Genomic DNA, 17,866 nt, shown 5'->3' on the forward strand with positions numbered 1-17,866 from the left:
CCTCTCCAGTCAAAAATCTCATAGTGTTCCCCTGGGGGCATGATTGGGCTGTCAGACTCACTTGCTGCTTCTCCCTGTTGTGGGGAAAGATTAGTGAAATAGAGGGGTGCTTTTGTGGATGCCCATGGGAAGATGGAAAATGACTCCTTCAAGGCCAGTGACCCTTCCTGTCACTCTGGCTGAAGTCAGACCCTTGGGCATGGCTCGGGAAGGACAACATCATACCCTCCTTACTGCCAGGATCCCCACTTCCTGGTAAAGCTGAATTCTTGGTTGGAAAACTCCAAGGCAGAAATGGGGGATGCAGCAGAAGGAGATGTGTCCAAAAGCATACTAACAAAAGAGAAAAATCAGCTCTGTTTAAATCACAGTGAGCAAAAAATTATGCTAATTTAAATTTATTTATTTATTTATTTGGCTTCGCTAGGTCTTAGTTGCACATGCAAGATCTTCAGTTGTGGCACGCGAAATCCCTAGTTGCAGCAGGTGGGATCTAGTTCCCTGACCAAGGATCAAACCTAAGCCCCCTGCACTAGGAGGTCAGAGTCTTAGCCACTGGATCACAAGGGAAGTCCCTATGTTAATGTTTGATTTAACAGCACAAGCTTTGCATAAGCTGCTGGTTACTAAGTTTTCTTAACTGGGAAAACAATGTACCCTTAGTTTTTCCTTCTACCACTTGTATTTTATACTGTTCATACTGTTCAAGGGGTTCTCAAGGCGAGGATGCTGAAGTGGTTTGCCATTCCCTTCTCCAGTTGGACCATGTTTTGTCAGAACTCTCCACCATGACCCATCCGTCTTGAGTGGCCCTACATGGCATCACTCACAGTTTCATTGAGTTAGACAAGAGTGAACATCGACATTTTAGGAATCAGTGCACTAAAATGGACTGGAATGGGCAAATTTAATTCAGATGACCATTATATATACTACTGTGTGCAAGAATGCCTTCATAGTCAACAAAAGAATTGGAAATGCAGTACTTGAGTGCAATCTCAAAAGCAACAGAATGATCTCTCCTTGTTTCCAAGGCAGGCCATTCAATACCACAGTAATCCAAGTCTATGCCCCAACCAGTAATGCTGAAGAAGCTGGAGTTGAACAGTTCTATGAAGACCTACAAGATCTTCCAGAACTAACACCCAAAAAAGATGTCTTTTTCATCATAGGGGACTGGAATGCAAAAGTAGGAAGTCAAGAGATACCTGGAGTAACAGGCAAATTTGGCCTTGCAGTACAGAATGAAGCAGGGCAAAGACTAACAGAGTTTTGTCAAGAGAACTCACTGGTCATAGCAAACACCCTCTTCCAACAACACAAGAGAAGACTCTTCACATGGACATCACCAGATGGTCAATACCAAAATCAGATTGATTATATTCTTTGCAGCCAAAGATGGAGAAGCTCTATACAGTCAGCAAAAACAAGACCGGGAGCTGACTGTGGGTCAGATCATGAACTCCTTATTGCAAAATTCAGACTTAAATTGAAGAAAGTAGGGAAAACCACTAGACCATTCAGATATGACCAAAATAAAATCCCTTATGATTATACAGTGGAAGTGACAAATAGACTCAAGGGATTAGAACTGATAGACAGAGTGCCTGAAGAACTATGGACAGAGGTTCGTGACATTATACAGGAGGCAGGGACCAAGACCATCCCCAAGAAAAAGAAATGCAAAAACCACAGTGGTTTTCTGAGGAGGCCTTACAAATAGCTAAGAAAAGAAGAAAAGCTATAGGCAAAGGAGAAAAGGAAAGATACACCCATTTGAATGCAGAGTTCCAAAGAACAGCAAGGAGAGATAAGAAAGCCTTCCTCATTGATCAATGCTAAGAAATGAGGGAAAACAATAGAATGGAAAGACTAGAGATCTCATCAAGAAAAGTAGAGATACCAAAGGACTATTTCATGCAAAGATGTGTGCAATAGAGGACAGAAATGGTATGGACCTAACAGAAGTAGAAGATATTAAGAAGAGGTGACAAAAATACACAGAAGAGCTATTCAAAAAAGATCTTCATGACCCAGATAACCATGATGGTGTGATCACTCACCTAGAGCCAGACATCCTGGAATGCGAAGTCAAGTGGGCTTTAGGAAGCATCACTACAAACTAAGGTAGTGGAGGTGATGGAATTCCAGTTGAGTTATTTCAAATCCTAAAAGATGATGCTGTGGAAGTGTGGCACTCAATATGCCGACAAATTTTGAACACTCAGCAGTGGCCACAGAACTGGAAAAGGTCAGTGTTCATTCTAATCCCAAAGAATGTTCAAACTACTGCACTGCACTCATCTCACACGCTAGCAAAGTAAGCTCAAAATTTTCCAACCCAGGCTTCAACAGTACGTGAACTGTGAATTTCCAGATGTTCAAGCTAGATTTAGAAAAGCCAAAGGAATCAGAGATCAAATTGCCAACATCTGTTGGATCATCGAAAAAGCAAGAGAGTTCCAGAGAAAGATCTACTTCTGCATCATTGATTATGCCAAAGCCTTTGACTGTGGATCACAACAAACTGGAAAATTCTTCAAGAGATGGGAATACCAGACCACCTCACCTGCTTCTTGAGAAATCTGTATGCAGGTCAAGAAGCAACAGTTAGAACCGGACATGGAAGAACAGACTGGTTCCAGATTGGGAAAGGAGTACGTCAAGGCTGTATATTGTCACCCTGCTTATTTAACTTCTATGCAGGGTACATCATGCGAAATGCTGGGCTGGAGGAAGCACAAGCTGGAATCAAGATTGCTAGGAGAAATATCAATAACCTCAGATATGCAAATGACACCACCCTTATGGCAGAAAGTGAAGACAAACTAAAGAGCCTCTTGATGAAAGTGAAAGAGCAAAATGAAAAAACTGGCTTAAAACTCAACATTCAAAAAGCTAAGATCATGGCATCTGGTCCCATCACTTCATGGCAATGGAGAATGCCATGGCATGGGGAAACAATGGAAATAGTGAGAGAATTTATTTTGGGGGGGCTCCAAAATCACTGCAGATGGTGACTGCAGCCATGAAATTAAAAGACAATTGCTCTTTGGAAGAAAAGCTATGACCAACTTAGACAGCATATTAAAAAGCAGAGACATTATTTTGCCAACAAAGGTCTGTCTAGTCAAAGCTATGGTTTTTCCAGTAGTCATGTATGGATGTGAGAGTTGGACTATAAAGAAAGCTGAGCACTGAAAAATTGATGCTTTTGAACTGTGGTGTTGGAGAAGATTCTTGACAGTCCCTTGAACTGCAAGGAGATCCAACCAGTCAATCATAAAGGAAATCAGTCCTGAATGTTCACTGGAAGGACTGATGCTGAAGCTGAAACTCCAATACTTTGGCCATCTGACGCGAAGAACTGACTCTTTGGAAAAGACCCTGATGGTGGGAAATATTGAAGGCAGGAGGAGAAGGGGATGAAAGAGGATGAGATGGTTGGATGACATCACCGAGTTGATGGACATGGGTTTGAGCAAGCTCTGGGAGTTGGTGATGGACAGGGAGGCCTGGCATGCTGCAATTCATAGGGTCTCAAAGAGTCGGACACGACTGAGCGACTGAACTAAACTGAACTGAACTGAGCAACTGAACTGAACCAAACTTAACATGTATTTTATGAATCATCCTTTATTCTGTTTTACATATAATGTTGCTAAATTTCCCTATTCTTAATAATCCAGTGTTGACATTGTAAGCCTTTGGGATTTAATCTCTTTTAGCTGTTATAGACACCCTATATATATTGTTAGTGGGGCACACTAGCTGAAGCATCCTATACTCTCATGCACTGCTTGAATTCTGACAAAATACATAAAGACATCGTATTTAACAACTTCAGAACAATTTGGGCTACAGGTAAAATTCAACTTGCACACTAGCAAGGAATTGTAAATTCCAAAACTCTGCTCACTGCCCGCCCCCCATTTTAGGAAATAAAGAAATAAGAATATTTTAAAATGCAGTTTTCTTAGAGGATGCTCAGAAATACATGCCTTGAGTACCATCTTCTGACAAAAGTACAGAATCAACCAGAGCTTGAACCACCTTCTAAATGCACTGCTGCTGCTGCTGCTAAGTCGCTTCAGTCGTGTCTGACTCTGTGCGACCCCATAGACGGCAGTCCACCAGGCTCCCCTGTCCCTGGGATTCTCCAGGCAAGAACACTGGAGTGGGTTGCCATTTCCTTCTCCAATGCATGAAAGTGAAAAGTGAAGTTGCTCAGTCGTGTCCGACTCTTAGTGACCCCATGGACTGCAGCCCACCAGGCTCCTCCATCCATGGGATTTTCCAGGCAAGAGTACTGGAGTGGGGGTGCCACTGCCTTCTCCAATCACAATGGGTGACTGTCTTTCAGTTTGTTTAGACCAGTGGTTCTGAACGGGGAGTGATTTTGTCTCCCTCCTCCAGGCAGTGACTGGAGACATCTTTACCAATCACTGTTGAAGAAGGGGGTATACTGGCATCTAGTGGGCAGGGGCTAGAGATGCTGCTGAACAGCCCGCAATGCACAGCACAGCCCCCACAAGAATCACCTAGCCCCAAGCACCAACTGTGCTGAGGCTGGAAAAATGTGATTTAGAGTAAAACTTTATATGGAAAGAAAGGAACACTTCCCTGAGATGTGCACAGGCTGCTCTATCAGACTGGTCTTGAATTAAGGCAGGTTGAACAAGTGATTCTGGACAATAATAATAATAATAAATCACAAAGAGCTTGTATTTTATGTATGACTCATATCTTTTTACTCATTTAATGCTCACAATATCCTGAGGCATAGGTGCCATTTTCTCCTTAATTTTTCCAGTAGGGGAAACAGACAGGGGGATTACGTAGCTTGCTTGAAGGCTAGTACCTAGTGAGTGTCAGAGCCAAGGCTTGGACCGTCTGGCTTTGGAGTCTGGGCTAAGTCCCACTACTGTGCTTCCCAGGATGGAACACTGAGAGAGAAAGCCTGTCTTTGCGCCTAATCCAGTGTGTGATCCTTAGCCAGCACCTTACTAGCCATCAAAGAGCCAAGAGCAACATTAACCAGAAACAAGTGTCAAGCTTCCCTTATGGTTCAGTTGGTAAAGAATCCGCCTGCAATGCAGGAGACTCCAGTTCAATTACTCGGTCGGGAAGATGCACTGGAGAAGGGATAGGCTACCCACTCCAGGATTCTGCAGTATGGGAGACTTGGGTTCGATCCCTGGGTTGGGAAGATCCCCTGGATAAGGGAAAGGCTACCCATTTAGTATTTTGGCCTAGAGAATTCCATGGACTGTATAGTCCCAGACACAACTGAGCGACTTTCACTTTTAAGTGTCACGGTGGGGTATTTTGATAGGGACACCTGAAAACTTAGCACTGTCATGATGCCTATAGGGCACTTTCTGAAGCCTTTAAAGGACAATGGTTCAATTATTCAAAGACATAGGCCAGGAGTCTGATTATTCATTTTACAAAAATCATCTCTGAAAACTATACTGTTTGCATACTCAGAAACTCCCTCTAAATGTTGAGGTTTGTTCCTTAAGTTAACTCACTTCCTTCTTCCTCCTGAACTTTCTTCTGTCTATATCCAACAGTCATTTAACCAAGAAATTATTTTCTTGTTCAAGTTTGGTTTCTGCATCTGATGCCTCTAGTGATAAAATTTAGCTACGTTAGATTAATGTAAAACTAATGAATAGGAAATCTAGTGGGCTAATGCCTTCATAATGGGGCCATATAATTCCTTAAAGACAGTCAGAGTTGGGGGGCTCAATTGCTCTCAATCAACTGACCCACCTACCATTTCAGCACCTGCTCTGAGCCAGGACCTGTCTAGGCCCTAGAAACACAAGTATGAGCAAGGCATGGAGCTGAGAGTCTCACAGGAAAGACAGAGATCTCAGGAAGGATAGGGGATAAACGGGAATTGCAGGGTACAATAGGCGTGCACACCGAGGGGATCCAGCCCACTGTGGTATCAGGAAAGGCCTCCTGTGTCAGCAATACTAAGGCAGTGTCTTCAAGGAGCTTGCAACATACTTAGGGAGATTAGACTGAGACCCAAAGCAATTGGAGAATAGGTGCAGGCTGAGTATAAGTGGGATGAGACTTATGGCAAAGAAAAGCTCTCTGAGGGATAAAAAAACATAGGGGGTTTCCAGGAGGGGAGACTTCAAGCTGGACTTTGAAGGATGTGTAGAATTTGGTGTCATAAAAGTGAGAACACAAACAAATGCCAGAAGGCAGGACCCATGAAAAACAGGCTGATTGGAGTATCAGCTGTGTTTTAGGAAGAAAACGTCCATATAAGACAAGAAGAGCATTTTAAGATGTAAGCGCCAGAGAGAATTAAACTGTTGTTCTAAAGGAGTGCTTAAACCTTCATTTATCTGTTTCAATGAAACATTTTCTATTCCAGTAATGACGGCGCTTCTCCTGAGTTATCACAGGTCAGGAGTCTCTATTTCAGTTGGGAAGAAAGCAACCTCTCCATGATGTTTTAGGTTGGTGTGTTGACATTTGTTCCCAGGAATGAAGATGAGCTGGATAAGATGACTCTGACCACTACGCTGCCAGTATAAAGATCTTGCGGGTTCTGAGGGTGAGGAGAAGTAAGAACTTGTGAAGAGGGTGAGCAATTGCACAGGAAATGAGTCTAGGAAAACATACTAAAAATACTCTTCTTTCATTTTCTCTCAAGGACCATGTCACTGAAAGCAGAGGTCGGTCTCCCAATCTCTGTGTTGAGCCTTCAGGTCTGGGAGAGAAGGGAGTGTGTGTGTGTGTGTGTGTGTGTGTTGGGTACCCAGTTGGGGAGAGGATGAGGAGGAGAGCTGTGGAGGAGGCTCTTACGTCTCTCTGTGCTATGATAGGGTGAGGGGACACTTTTGAGCTGTGGTGTTGGAGAAGACTCTTGAGAGTCCCTTGGACTGCAAGGAGATCCAACCAGACCATTCTGAAGGAGATGAGCCCTGGGTGTTCTTTGGAAGGAATGATGCTAAAGCTGAAACTCCAGTACTTTGGCGACCTCATGTGAAGAGCTGACTCATTGGAAAAGACTCGGATGCTGGGAGGGATTGGGGGCAAGAGGAAAAGGGGAAGACAGAGGATGAGATGGCTGGATGGCATCACCGACTCGATGGACGTGAGTTGGAGTGAACTCCGGGAGTTGGTGATGGACAGGGAGGCCTGGCGTGCTGCAATTCATGGGGTCACAAAGAGTCGGACACGACTGAGAGACTGAACTGAACTGAACTGATGGGCATTACTCGGCGCTGTGGGTCTCAGTCTGGGAGTTGCCAGACCCTACAGAAGAAGGTCCCTTGGAGAAGGAAATGACAACCCAGTCCAGTATTCTTGCCTGGAAAATTCCATGACCAGAGGAGCCCGGTGGGCTACAGTTCATGAGGTCGCAGAAAGAGTTGGACATGACTGAGTGACTAAACAGCAGGAACAGGAGACGCTTAGGAACCACTGAGAGTTCATGGTTTGGGTAAGGATGGCATGGTACAAACTGTGTAATGGGATGAAGCTAGCAACATTTGGAAGGGTCAGAAGCTCATCTCAGTGACTGAGGAAAGAGCCTAGAGGCGAGGACTCTGTTAAGACAGAAGGTATGAAGTGTTAAAGAAAGTCTGGTTAAGGTGGTGACAACTAATATAGAAGAGCTGCTGCTGCTGCTGCTGCTAAGTCGCTTCAGTCGTGTCCGACTCTGTGCAACCCCATAGACGGCAGCCCACCAGGCTCCCCCGTCCCTGGGATTCTCCAGGCAAGAACACTGGAGGGGGCTGCCATTGCCTTTTCCAATGCATGAAAATGAAGTCGCTCAGTCATGTCCGACTCTTTGCGACCTCATGGACTGCAGCCTACCAGGCTCCTCCATCCACGGGATTTTCCAGGCAAGAGTACTGGAGTGGGGTGCCATTGCCTTCTCCGAAATAGAAGAGCAAATTCAGGAAAAAAGCAATAGGATTGGGAAAGAGCACAAGCACGCTGAGACATGGAGCCCTGAGGCTGAGGTGTAAAGAGGAATAGGAATGCCCAAAGGGTAGGAGTGATGGATGCATTGAGCTTGTGGTGGTGGGAAGGAAGGAGGGTTAACTTTGGACACCAGAGGGTTATTAGCTTAGACCACCAAAGTGAATACAGGAGAATGGATACACCCGAAAGAAGTGAAAAATAATGGTCTACTGAGCACCTACTGTATGCCAGGCACTTAAGAATTTCCCACTCACATTTTCAGAATTCTCCTGTCTCAGGGCTTGGGCTGTTATCTCCATTTACAGATGAGAAAATGTGATGCTTGGAGAGGTAAAGTACAAACCCAGTGTGATACAGCTGAGAATGGGGAGCACTGGAATGCTTGGCTCAGAACCCAAGTTCTTAACCTGCACGATATTCTGCCAGAAGAGCAGAGGGCTTAAGCTGACCCGTGCAGGCATCCTCAGTCAGGGGAGGGGAAGAGGAGGAGAAACCAGTGAAGTGCCCAGAGAGGTCAGATGAAGACCAGGATGTGGCTGTTGGAGACGCAGGGACATGGGGACGAGGGTCCCCCACACAGGTGCCACCACACAGTGCATGAACGCAAAAAGTCTCTGTTGCTACTTATGAAGACATTTGGAAATACAAGGGATTGTTTCATAATATTTTTTCTGAGTTGTTTATCTTATTTAGAGTGGATTGAAAGCCAAATCCCCAAATGTAATCATTTCACAATAAAAAAACAAAAACACCAAATCATGTGTATATCCTACCTGGAGCTGTCCCTGGAGGAGAGGCTGACTTTGAGGAGTTATTCGGCTTGATTGATCTATTTACGACAGGAGCTGAAACACACAATCATATATATATATTAGGGTTATGTGTATATATTGTAGACACAGTCTACTGATGGAGATTTACACTTATGGAAAAATGCATGGTAGAAATAATGGTCTAGACTGGATAATTTGCAAAGAATGGGAGACACACTTAAGCCCACAAGCCATTAAAAGCAGCCTTTTCAGAAGAAAAAAAGAAACATTTTTCGAATGAATATGTTAATAATTAAAGTGAATACTTGCTTGGAATTTCATTTGCCAAACTGGGGGTCTCAGAGATGAAAGAGTTTGTTTTTCGTCAGAGGAACATGTATTAAACTAACAAGTGGAGGGGCCAAATTAATAGCCCTGCCTTCCCTGCCACACATCATTTCTCCTGGATTTTGTAGGTTTGGGGGTATGGGGGAATTTCATTTGTACTTGTTGTTTTGTGGTTATGGGTGAATTCAGGAATCCTGGAGGGCCTAGACGCTGTTGTTGATATTTAGGGCGTGAAGGAGAGGGCTGTGACGTGATGACACCGTAAAACCTGAGTACCGCTACTTCGGAGTCAGGTTTATTAGATGAATAGCGTTACTTGAAGAGGCAGCATTTATACAGAATTATATTCTCCATAGTGACTATGTCCAAAGTAATCCTGAGGGTACGTGGCATGGGCTTTTGAAGATAGTTTATTTGTAACTGCATTTGTTACTTCGTGAAGGATTTACAAATGAAATGTTTCTTGTGGGCCTGAGGTAGCACTAAGTTTTAAAGAATTAGAACACAGAGCATATTTTATTCTTTCATTTCTCAGTCCTCTGCAGAAATTATTCCTGGTACAATATTTGTAAGGTTAGCCTGGTGGCTCATGACCTCATTAGTATTAGATTTTATGAGAAATCTATTCTGAGTGAAGAGCTAAAGAGAAGAACCTAGGTGCTTTTATAATTTGAGAAGACAGTATTAAATCATGGAAGAGGATGGAGAAAGAAGAATCAAGGTTGAAAAACACAAGCATGGGTTGCTCACTATGCTCTCTGATGGACCAGCCACTCAACCAAAGAAGGCAAATGCTGTGGCCGTGGAGCAGAGGGGTCTCAGCAGCATCATGTCTGAGCCCTTTGGTACTTGCGAGCAAATAATGCCCCAGTCAACTGGTAGAAGTTTTCAGGTGCTTAAAACTGCAAACTCTTGCCTTTTTCAGATGGGACTGAACTGTCTTCTGTGGGATGAATATAGTTTTCATCTTCATCTTCCACAGGGACCACATAATCAGCCTAAAAGAAATACAGAAATGCTGTACACTTGCAGTTTACTGGATAAGAAAGAGTGATATTAAGAAATTTTTCATAATCCATATACCATTAAACGTTATGATGTAAAGTGATTTGGTTACTTCTAGTATATTCACAGAGTGCAACCATCACAACAATTATCTTTAGAACATCGTCATCACGGCCAAAAGGAACCCTGCGCCCAGTAGTCACTCCTAACCGCCCCCTCCCCTGACCCAGTCAACCATGAACCTTCTTTCTGTCTTTAAGAACTGCCCATTCGGGACATTTTATGTAAACAGAATCATACACTATTAAAATATGCAGTCTTTTGTGATTTCTTATGACAGTAATTTCAAGGATTAGCCACGTTGTACTATGTATCACTACTTCATTTCCTTTTATGGACAAATCATATTCCATTGTATGATTATACCCCATTTTACTTACTGTTTCTACTTTGGGACTGTTATAAGTAATGATATGAACATTAATGTACAAATTTTGTGTAGATGGACATTTTTCTTGGGAATATACCTAAAGATGGAATTTCTGGATCATATTGTAGCTCTATATTTAATAGTTTGAATAACAGTTGTTTTCCAAAGTGGCTGCACTAATTTTTCATTACCACTAGCAATGTATAAGGGTTCCAATTTCTCCACATATTCATCAGTACTTGTTATTGTCTTCTTTTTTATTATAAACATCCTTGTAGGTATGAAGTGGTATCTAACTGTAATTTTGATTTGCATTTCCCTGATGGTTATCAGCATCTTTTTGTCTGCTTATTGGCCATTTATATATATTCTTCAGAGAAAAATCTATTCCACCCCTTTGTCCACTTTTAATCTGGTTGTTTATTGTTTTTATCTTTAGATGATTAAAGTTCTTTAAATGTTCTAGATATAAATTTTTATAGATATATAATATGCAAAAAAATTCTCTCATTCTATAGGTTGTCCTTTACTTTCTTTGTGGCATCATTTACAGCACAAAATTTTACATTTTAAAGTACATTTTATCTATTTTTTCTTTTGTTTTATCTAAGAAACCATTGCCTATTCCAAGATCATAAAGATTTATACCTCTGTTTTCTTCCAAGAATTTTATAGTTTTATTAATAGCTCTTATACTCAGTCCTATGATCCATTTTTATCTAATTTTTTAAGATATGATGTGAGATAGGAGCTCAATTTCATTCTTTTGAAAACAGTGGCTGACTTTATTTTGGGGGGCTTCAAAATCACTGCAGATGGTATTGCAACCATGAAATTAAAAGACGTTTACTCCTTGGAAGGAAAGTTATGACCAACCTAGACAGCATATTAAAAAGCAGAGACATTACTTTGTCAACAAAGGTCCATCTAGTCAAGGCTGTGATTTTTCCAGTGGTCATGTATGAATGTGAGAGTTGGACTATAAAGAAATCTGAGCGCCAAAGAATTGATGCTTTTGAACTGTGGTGTTGGAGAAGACTCTTGAGAGTCCCCTGGACTTCAAGGAGATATAACAAGTCCATCCTAAAGGAAATCAGTCCTGAATATTCATGGGAAGGACTGATGAAGCTGAAACTCCAATACTTTGGCCACCTGATGCGAAGAGCTGACACATTTGAAAAGACCCTGATGCTGGGAAAGATTGAAGGCAGGAGGAGAAGGGGATGACAGAGGATGAGATGGTTGGATGGCATCACTGACTCAATGGACGTGGGTTTGGGTGGACTCCGGGAGCTGGTGATGGACAGGGAGGCCTGGTGTGCTGTGGTTCATGGGGTCACAAAGAGTCGGACACAACTGAGCGACTGAACTGAACTGAACCGATACAGTTATCTTAGAACTATTTGTCTAAAAGAGTGATTTTTCCCATTAAATTGTCTTGGCACCTTTGCCAATAATCAATTGACCATAAATAGGGGGAGGGAGTGATTTTGTAAGAGTTATTAAATGTCCACTTGAGTTTCTTCCTTAATACATTTCATGTGAAAATTTAACAGCTTCATATACATTATTTCACTGAATTCTTTCAATAATACCTACCTATTAAGTTAGGTATTTTTTAAAATTTATTTATCCTTATAAATAAAGGATAAGGAATTTGAGATGAGGAATTTGAGAAAAGTTGAGTAACCTGTCCAAGGTCAAATAAAATCACAAAACTGATACCTTGCAAGGACAGGTCCTGGGTCTGTGCTCTGGGCACCAGCGAAGCCCTGGAACATTTGTGTTGAATGAAGGGCTGGCCTTTTGTCAGCGGATGCTGGAGAGGTAGTCCAGGATGGCCATGTAGCACCTGGGCTCTAGCATCTCATGATCTGGGTCCAAATGCTGGCTCTAGCATATAGCTCTTTGACCTTGGACAAGTTCTTCAACCCCTCGTCACCTCATCTGTACCATTTCCTCCTCTGTAACCCTTCATAGGGTTGCTCTGAGGGTGTGATGAGATAATACACACAGAGGGCTCAGATCACCAGCCGATACACAGTGCTCGTCAAGTGCTAGACCCTCCTGTCATTACAGGGCAGTTGCTCCTCCACCCCTCGCCCCAACTCTCGCCTGTAACCCATGTTTTGCCTGTAACCTGTATGGCAGAGCTACACACTTTTATTTGTGCTTGTATTTGACTTCTTCCTTTCCTATCTAATGTCTTGGCCAGATCTTAATGTCTTCTATTTCTTTTTTAACTCTTCTTCATCTTGATTGTCCATCTCCTCATTCCAGAATGTATCTCCTCCAGTCATCCCCTTTCCCCGCTGGTTCAGACTTGCCTGAGCCACCACCACAAAGCTGTTATTAGCAAAACTCGGCCTCTCCCCACTGGGGTCCACCTCCAGTTATTCACAGAAATGGAGAGCCTCACGTAACTCACAGTCTTCATTTGTATTCTGTGTCTGAGTTGGTATCTTCCTATAGACCCTCTGAATGCTGGAAGAATTCACAGTGAGACCCTAACAGATGGTCTCCCTGCCGTGTCCCATGCTCAGATTCTCCTTGCCACCTGTTCACACCCTGAAAGGGCGTCATCCCCTCGGACTGACAGACAGACTGAGGATTGACAAACCAAATTCATTCTCAGTTTGCTGACCTCCTGACTTAAACTGTCCCTGGAGAGGGGGGTCATAAGCTCAAGTGCTTACAAGCAGGCATGGAATAGCAACTGGGCATGTGCAGAGTCAGGCTGTGTCCATGCCTTGTATCAGCGGTGAAGATGATGAGAAATGGAAACAGGGGCCGGGGATTCTCAGCTGAGTTGGAAGGGTGCCATGAGGCTCAGCTGCTTCGAGGCCATGACTGGCCATGTGTTGACAGGCCTTTGTTTTTCAGGAGAAACTAGAAAAGCAGATTTTATAAAGAATCTAGAATATGGTAGAAAGGAATCCCATTTATACAATACATAGAATGATTCTTTGTGTGAGACACTGAATTTAGTTAAGTATTTATATTCCTTTCTTAAATCTTTAAAGGAACCTGAAAAGATGAAAAGATGAGACTCAGAGAGGTTATCTGATAACTGCTGCTGCTGCTGCTGCTGCTGCTGCTGCTGCTGCTGCTGCTAAGTCGCTTCAGTCGTGTCCGACTCTGTGCGACCCCTTAGACGGCAGCCCACTGGGCTCCTCCGTTCCTGGGATTCTCCAGGCAAGAATACTGGAGTGGGTTGCCATTTCCTTCTCCAATGCATGAAAGTGAAAGTGAAGTCGCTCAGTCGTGTCCAACCCTCAGCGACCCCATGGACTGTAGCCTTCCAGGCTCCTCCATCCATGGGATTTTCCAGGCAAGAGTACTGGAGTGGTTGCCATTGCCTTCTCCATCTGATACCTAAAGTCACACAACTAGTAAGTGTGAAGTGGGAATTTGGGCCTGGATGCTACCTCTATTTTATTTAAAAAGTCTCTCTTTTATGTCTCCTGTTGGGCTACAAATTATACTAAGGTGGAAAAGGTCATTTCACAGCATGTTTGTAAGCTATAGGTTTTATCACCTATAGGCATTTAGAAACAGTTGCTTCTTCAAGAAGCTGCGGTACCATTATGTCTGGTGATGGTTAAGAGTTGCCTTTAATGTTGTTTTCTTTCTTAGCCTGTTGCACTTGTGTACTCAGTCGCTCAGTCATGTACGACTCTTTGCGACCCCATGGACTGTAGCCCGCTAGGCTCCTCTGTCCATGGGATTTCCCAGGCAAGAATCCGGGAGCGAGTTGCCATTTCCTACTCCAGGGGATCTTCCTGACCCAGGGATCAAACCCACATCTCCTGCACTGGCAGGCGAATTCTTTACCACTGAGTCACCTGAGAAGCCCACTGCACTTGTACAACTGTTCTAAAGGCTAAGTTTGAGGGCATGTCTTTGACTTTCTTTAAATGCAGTACTTCTGGGAGCCATAACGTATTAGGCTTTATCAGTCATTCTTACAATAGTCTGAGTAAGTTCACCCATTCATTTTTAAAAATTTCATAGGGAATAAGACATGAAAAGTTAGGTGCTGGCAGAAGGGACATTGGTAAGATAAACCTAGAAATGGGTCCCAGACAGTTGGCAAAGGAGGTTCCTGGATACCTGGGGCTGGGGAGAGAGAGAGAGAAGCAAGAGATGCTGAAGGAAGTGCGGGGTCAGTTCTTCCACGGGTTGTGCAGGGTCTCCATACAGACAGGGGGTCTCCAGTATACATCCTGTTGCACCCCTCTGCAGCTTAGAGGATCAGAGAGAAAAGAAAGTGGGGGAAAGGACATGAGGCAGGACAGGGAGAGAAGCATGGGAGGATAAAGATGGGGAAGTATCTTATGGAGGAATGAGAGATTTGCAGGAAACGGAGGGATAAGAAAGAGGAAATAGTGAGAGGGGCACAAATCCAGGTTGGATATTACATCATATACCTGATTAGTACATGAAAGTGCTTAAATAAGGCCATATGTGACATTTTAAGAGAAAACATCCTTTCAGCAGGACAATGGAGAGTTTCGGGGCAGGTGGTTAGGGCCGGTCAGAGACCCAAGCCTGGAGGAAGGAAGACACACCTGAGGCTACACTGTCCTGCCCCTCCCCGCACCTGGCCCCTGCATCCAGCCTTCCCCGTGGTCTGGGCAGCCTTCCCCGGACAGATTTACTTTACCTCATCCTCAAGGAGCTCTTTGGGTTTGGGTGGGACTTGAGGTTTATGCAGTGAAGTGTTGGCCGGCAGAGAGGTGGCCAGTCTCGCTTTTGCCGAAGGCCAGTTGGGTTTACTGGGAAGAGTCTTGCTGAAGGGTGGAGACTGCCTCTGGCTTGATCGGTTGTCTTGAGAGGAACAACAAGAACAACAAAACATAAGAGGAAAGGGTTCTGGATCATTTCCTGGGCAGAAGCCACCGAGTTCTAGAAAGTATAAAACTACCAGCATCCATGTAGCCAACATGCTATTGACTGGGGCATTCCTTTAAAGAGTATGACAGGCAACAATTTCAACAACCCATTGACCTACATTATAAAAACCAGAACAGTATCCTCCCAGGGAGCCATGAAACCCACAGACCCAGGAGAGCTGACAGTCCAGGCATGCGGCTAAATAGAGTAGATGGTGACCTTGGCAGTGTCGGGGGCTAAGGGGAGCAGTAATCCTCAGTGGGTTCACTTTGCTCCCTGAAGCCTTAAGTGCGATGATTCTCAATCCTGCTTATACATAGGAGCCACCTGTGAAAGTGAATGTGTTAGTTGCTAAGCCATGTCTGACTCTTTGTAACTCCATGGACTCTACCCGCCAGGCTCCTCCATCCATAGGATTTTTCCAGACAAGAATACCGGAGTGGATTGCCATTTCCTTCTCCAGGGGATCTTCCTGACCCAGGAATCCAACCTGGGTCTCCCACATTGCAGGCAGACTCTTTACCATATGAGCTACAAGGGAAGCCCCTAGGAACCACCTAGGAGCTTTAAGAAAAATGCCAAGGCCCCACCCCAAACATGCAGTTTAAAACTTCTGGGGAGGGACCTTTCATTATAGGTTTTAAAAGTTCCCCAGGTTATTCTAAGGTATATGCAGGTTGCAACTACTCATCTGGTAAACCTACACATTCCTCCCCTCAATGGTTTCCTTGAATGGGAGAGAAGTTGTGAATCCCCTGGTCCAGGGCCATCCTCAGCAACTGTTGCGGAAGGAGTCCAGTCTCTGAAGTCGAGGGCCCTGGGTTCAGGCCCCTGCTCTCCACCCACCAGCTGCCCTCCTTTGGGCCTCTTCTTCTTTATGTCACCTCTCTGGGACTCACATTCCTCATTTTAAAGATGAAGATGGTTAACTATCCACTTCAGAGAGTTATTGTAGGGGTTAGGAAGAAAACAACAAAGGCAGGGGGAACATCGTGTCTGACAGACAATGCCTAATAAACAGAACTAACCTTACCTGCGTCATATGATGGAGGGCTTAGGCAACAGGGGTCTACCCAGTTGATCTGTGAGTGCAGATTCTGACTGATCCATTGTGAGAAAATCTTAGCATGGGAATAACCTGGTGGGTTCCCCATCCTGGAACAGCGCAGGTGCCTACACTGGCTCCCTGCTTCCTCTGGCCCTGGCTCAATGCAGCAGTCCCTGCCTCTGCCTGTCCTGCTCTGCTCTTGTCCTGGGGCCTGGTCCAGCTCTCAGCCCATGCTTCTGTATCGCTGAAGTTGTGTGGTTAACTTCACATTGGGTGCCTCTCAGGAGCCTCTTTCCGGTAGTGTAGCTGTGTTAAGGCACCAAGGCATCTACTCTGCTGTGCCTGTGACAGTTTTTATAGCTTTGTTGGCAGCTCCTGGAGTTTACTGAGATTTCTTAACATAAGATTTAAGCCCAGCAGAAGTAGCAAAGCACAGAAAACAGGCTCTGAAGAGTATGACCTGGAATGAGCTGCTTGTGTGTGCGCATGCTCAGTCACATCCAACTCTTGACAACCCCACGGATTGACTGTAGCCTGCCAGGCTCCTCTGTCCATGAGATTCTCCAGGCAAGAAAACTGGAGTGGGTTGCCATTTCCTCCTCCAGGGGATCGTCCCAACCCAGGGATCAAACTTATCCCTTGTGTCTTGTGCATTGGCAGGCAGATTCTTTACCACTAACGTCACCTGGGAAGCCCATAGGAGCTGCTTAAATCTGCCCCTCTCCCCACCCCCAGCTTGAATGGTTGTCTCCTGGTCTGTAAAACGGGCCTGATGCAGCTCCTTCCTTCCTGAGGTTGTTGCGATGACTGAAGGAGGTCACAAATTGGGTGGTGGTGTGTGGAGCAGAGTGATGAAGAGCTAGGGCTTTGGAGGCTGAGTGGCCCAGCTTGCGTGCCAGTTCTGCCACTTATAAAACCTTGGCCCAGTGAATTCCCTCTTCCGAGCATCTCCTTTTTCCTTTGTGATAGTCATGAAGGTGAAAGGAAAGCGCTAAGTTGTGAACTGTAAAAAGTCTGGGAGTGGGTCTGTCTTGCTAGCTGCTGAGCACAGCCCTGGCACACAGCAGGTGCTCAGTAAGTGAATCATTGCACAAAGCAAGGGACAGGACCTGGCACCCACAAGGAGGCAGTTAGCTACAAGGACCCCTTCACTCCCAGGGGTGCCAGGGTGAGCACCACAGACACAAGCCCTTCCTCGCCTTTGTTGAACTTTAGTCACTTGTTAGAATGGAACACAGACTTCTTGGAGGGGCATTAAAAGCTACACTCAGGCCTGGAGACCACACCTAAGACGCGTCCCTTTAATTCGTGAGCCTCATTCTCCGCCTAGAGCTCTTTACTGCTCCCCACAGTTAAGAGTCTAGAGTCTAGACTCAGCCTCTGTACAGCCTGCCGATGTGGGGGCGGGGTGAGAGAGGAAGGAGG

The 17,866-nt window shown here is 44.5% G+C and overlaps 1 protein-coding gene across 1 annotated transcript in view; it reads right to left on the reverse strand.

Annotated features, from left to right (window-relative positions):
• Positions 1–17,866, reverse strand: part of BLNK (B cell linker) — a 79,541-nt gene that overhangs the window by 17,404 nt on the left and 44,271 nt on the right. Inside the window, exons 7-9 of the mRNA XM_052661068.1 lie at positions 15,164–15,327; positions 9,979–10,060; positions 8,736–8,807 (exon numbers count right to left, since the gene is read on the reverse strand). Coding sequence (XP_052517028.1) covers positions 8,736–8,807; positions 9,979–10,060; positions 15,164–15,327 — 318 coding nt within the window. The remainder of the gene's footprint in view (positions 1–8,735; positions 8,808–9,978; positions 10,061–15,163; positions 15,328–17,866) is intronic.

This window comes from Budorcas taxicolor, chromosome 23 (genome assembly GCF_023091745.1).
Source record: "Budorcas taxicolor isolate Tak-1 chromosome 23, Takin1.1, whole genome shotgun sequence".
Classification (NCBI taxonomy): domain Eukaryota; kingdom Metazoa; phylum Chordata; class Mammalia; order Artiodactyla; family Bovidae; genus Budorcas; species Budorcas taxicolor.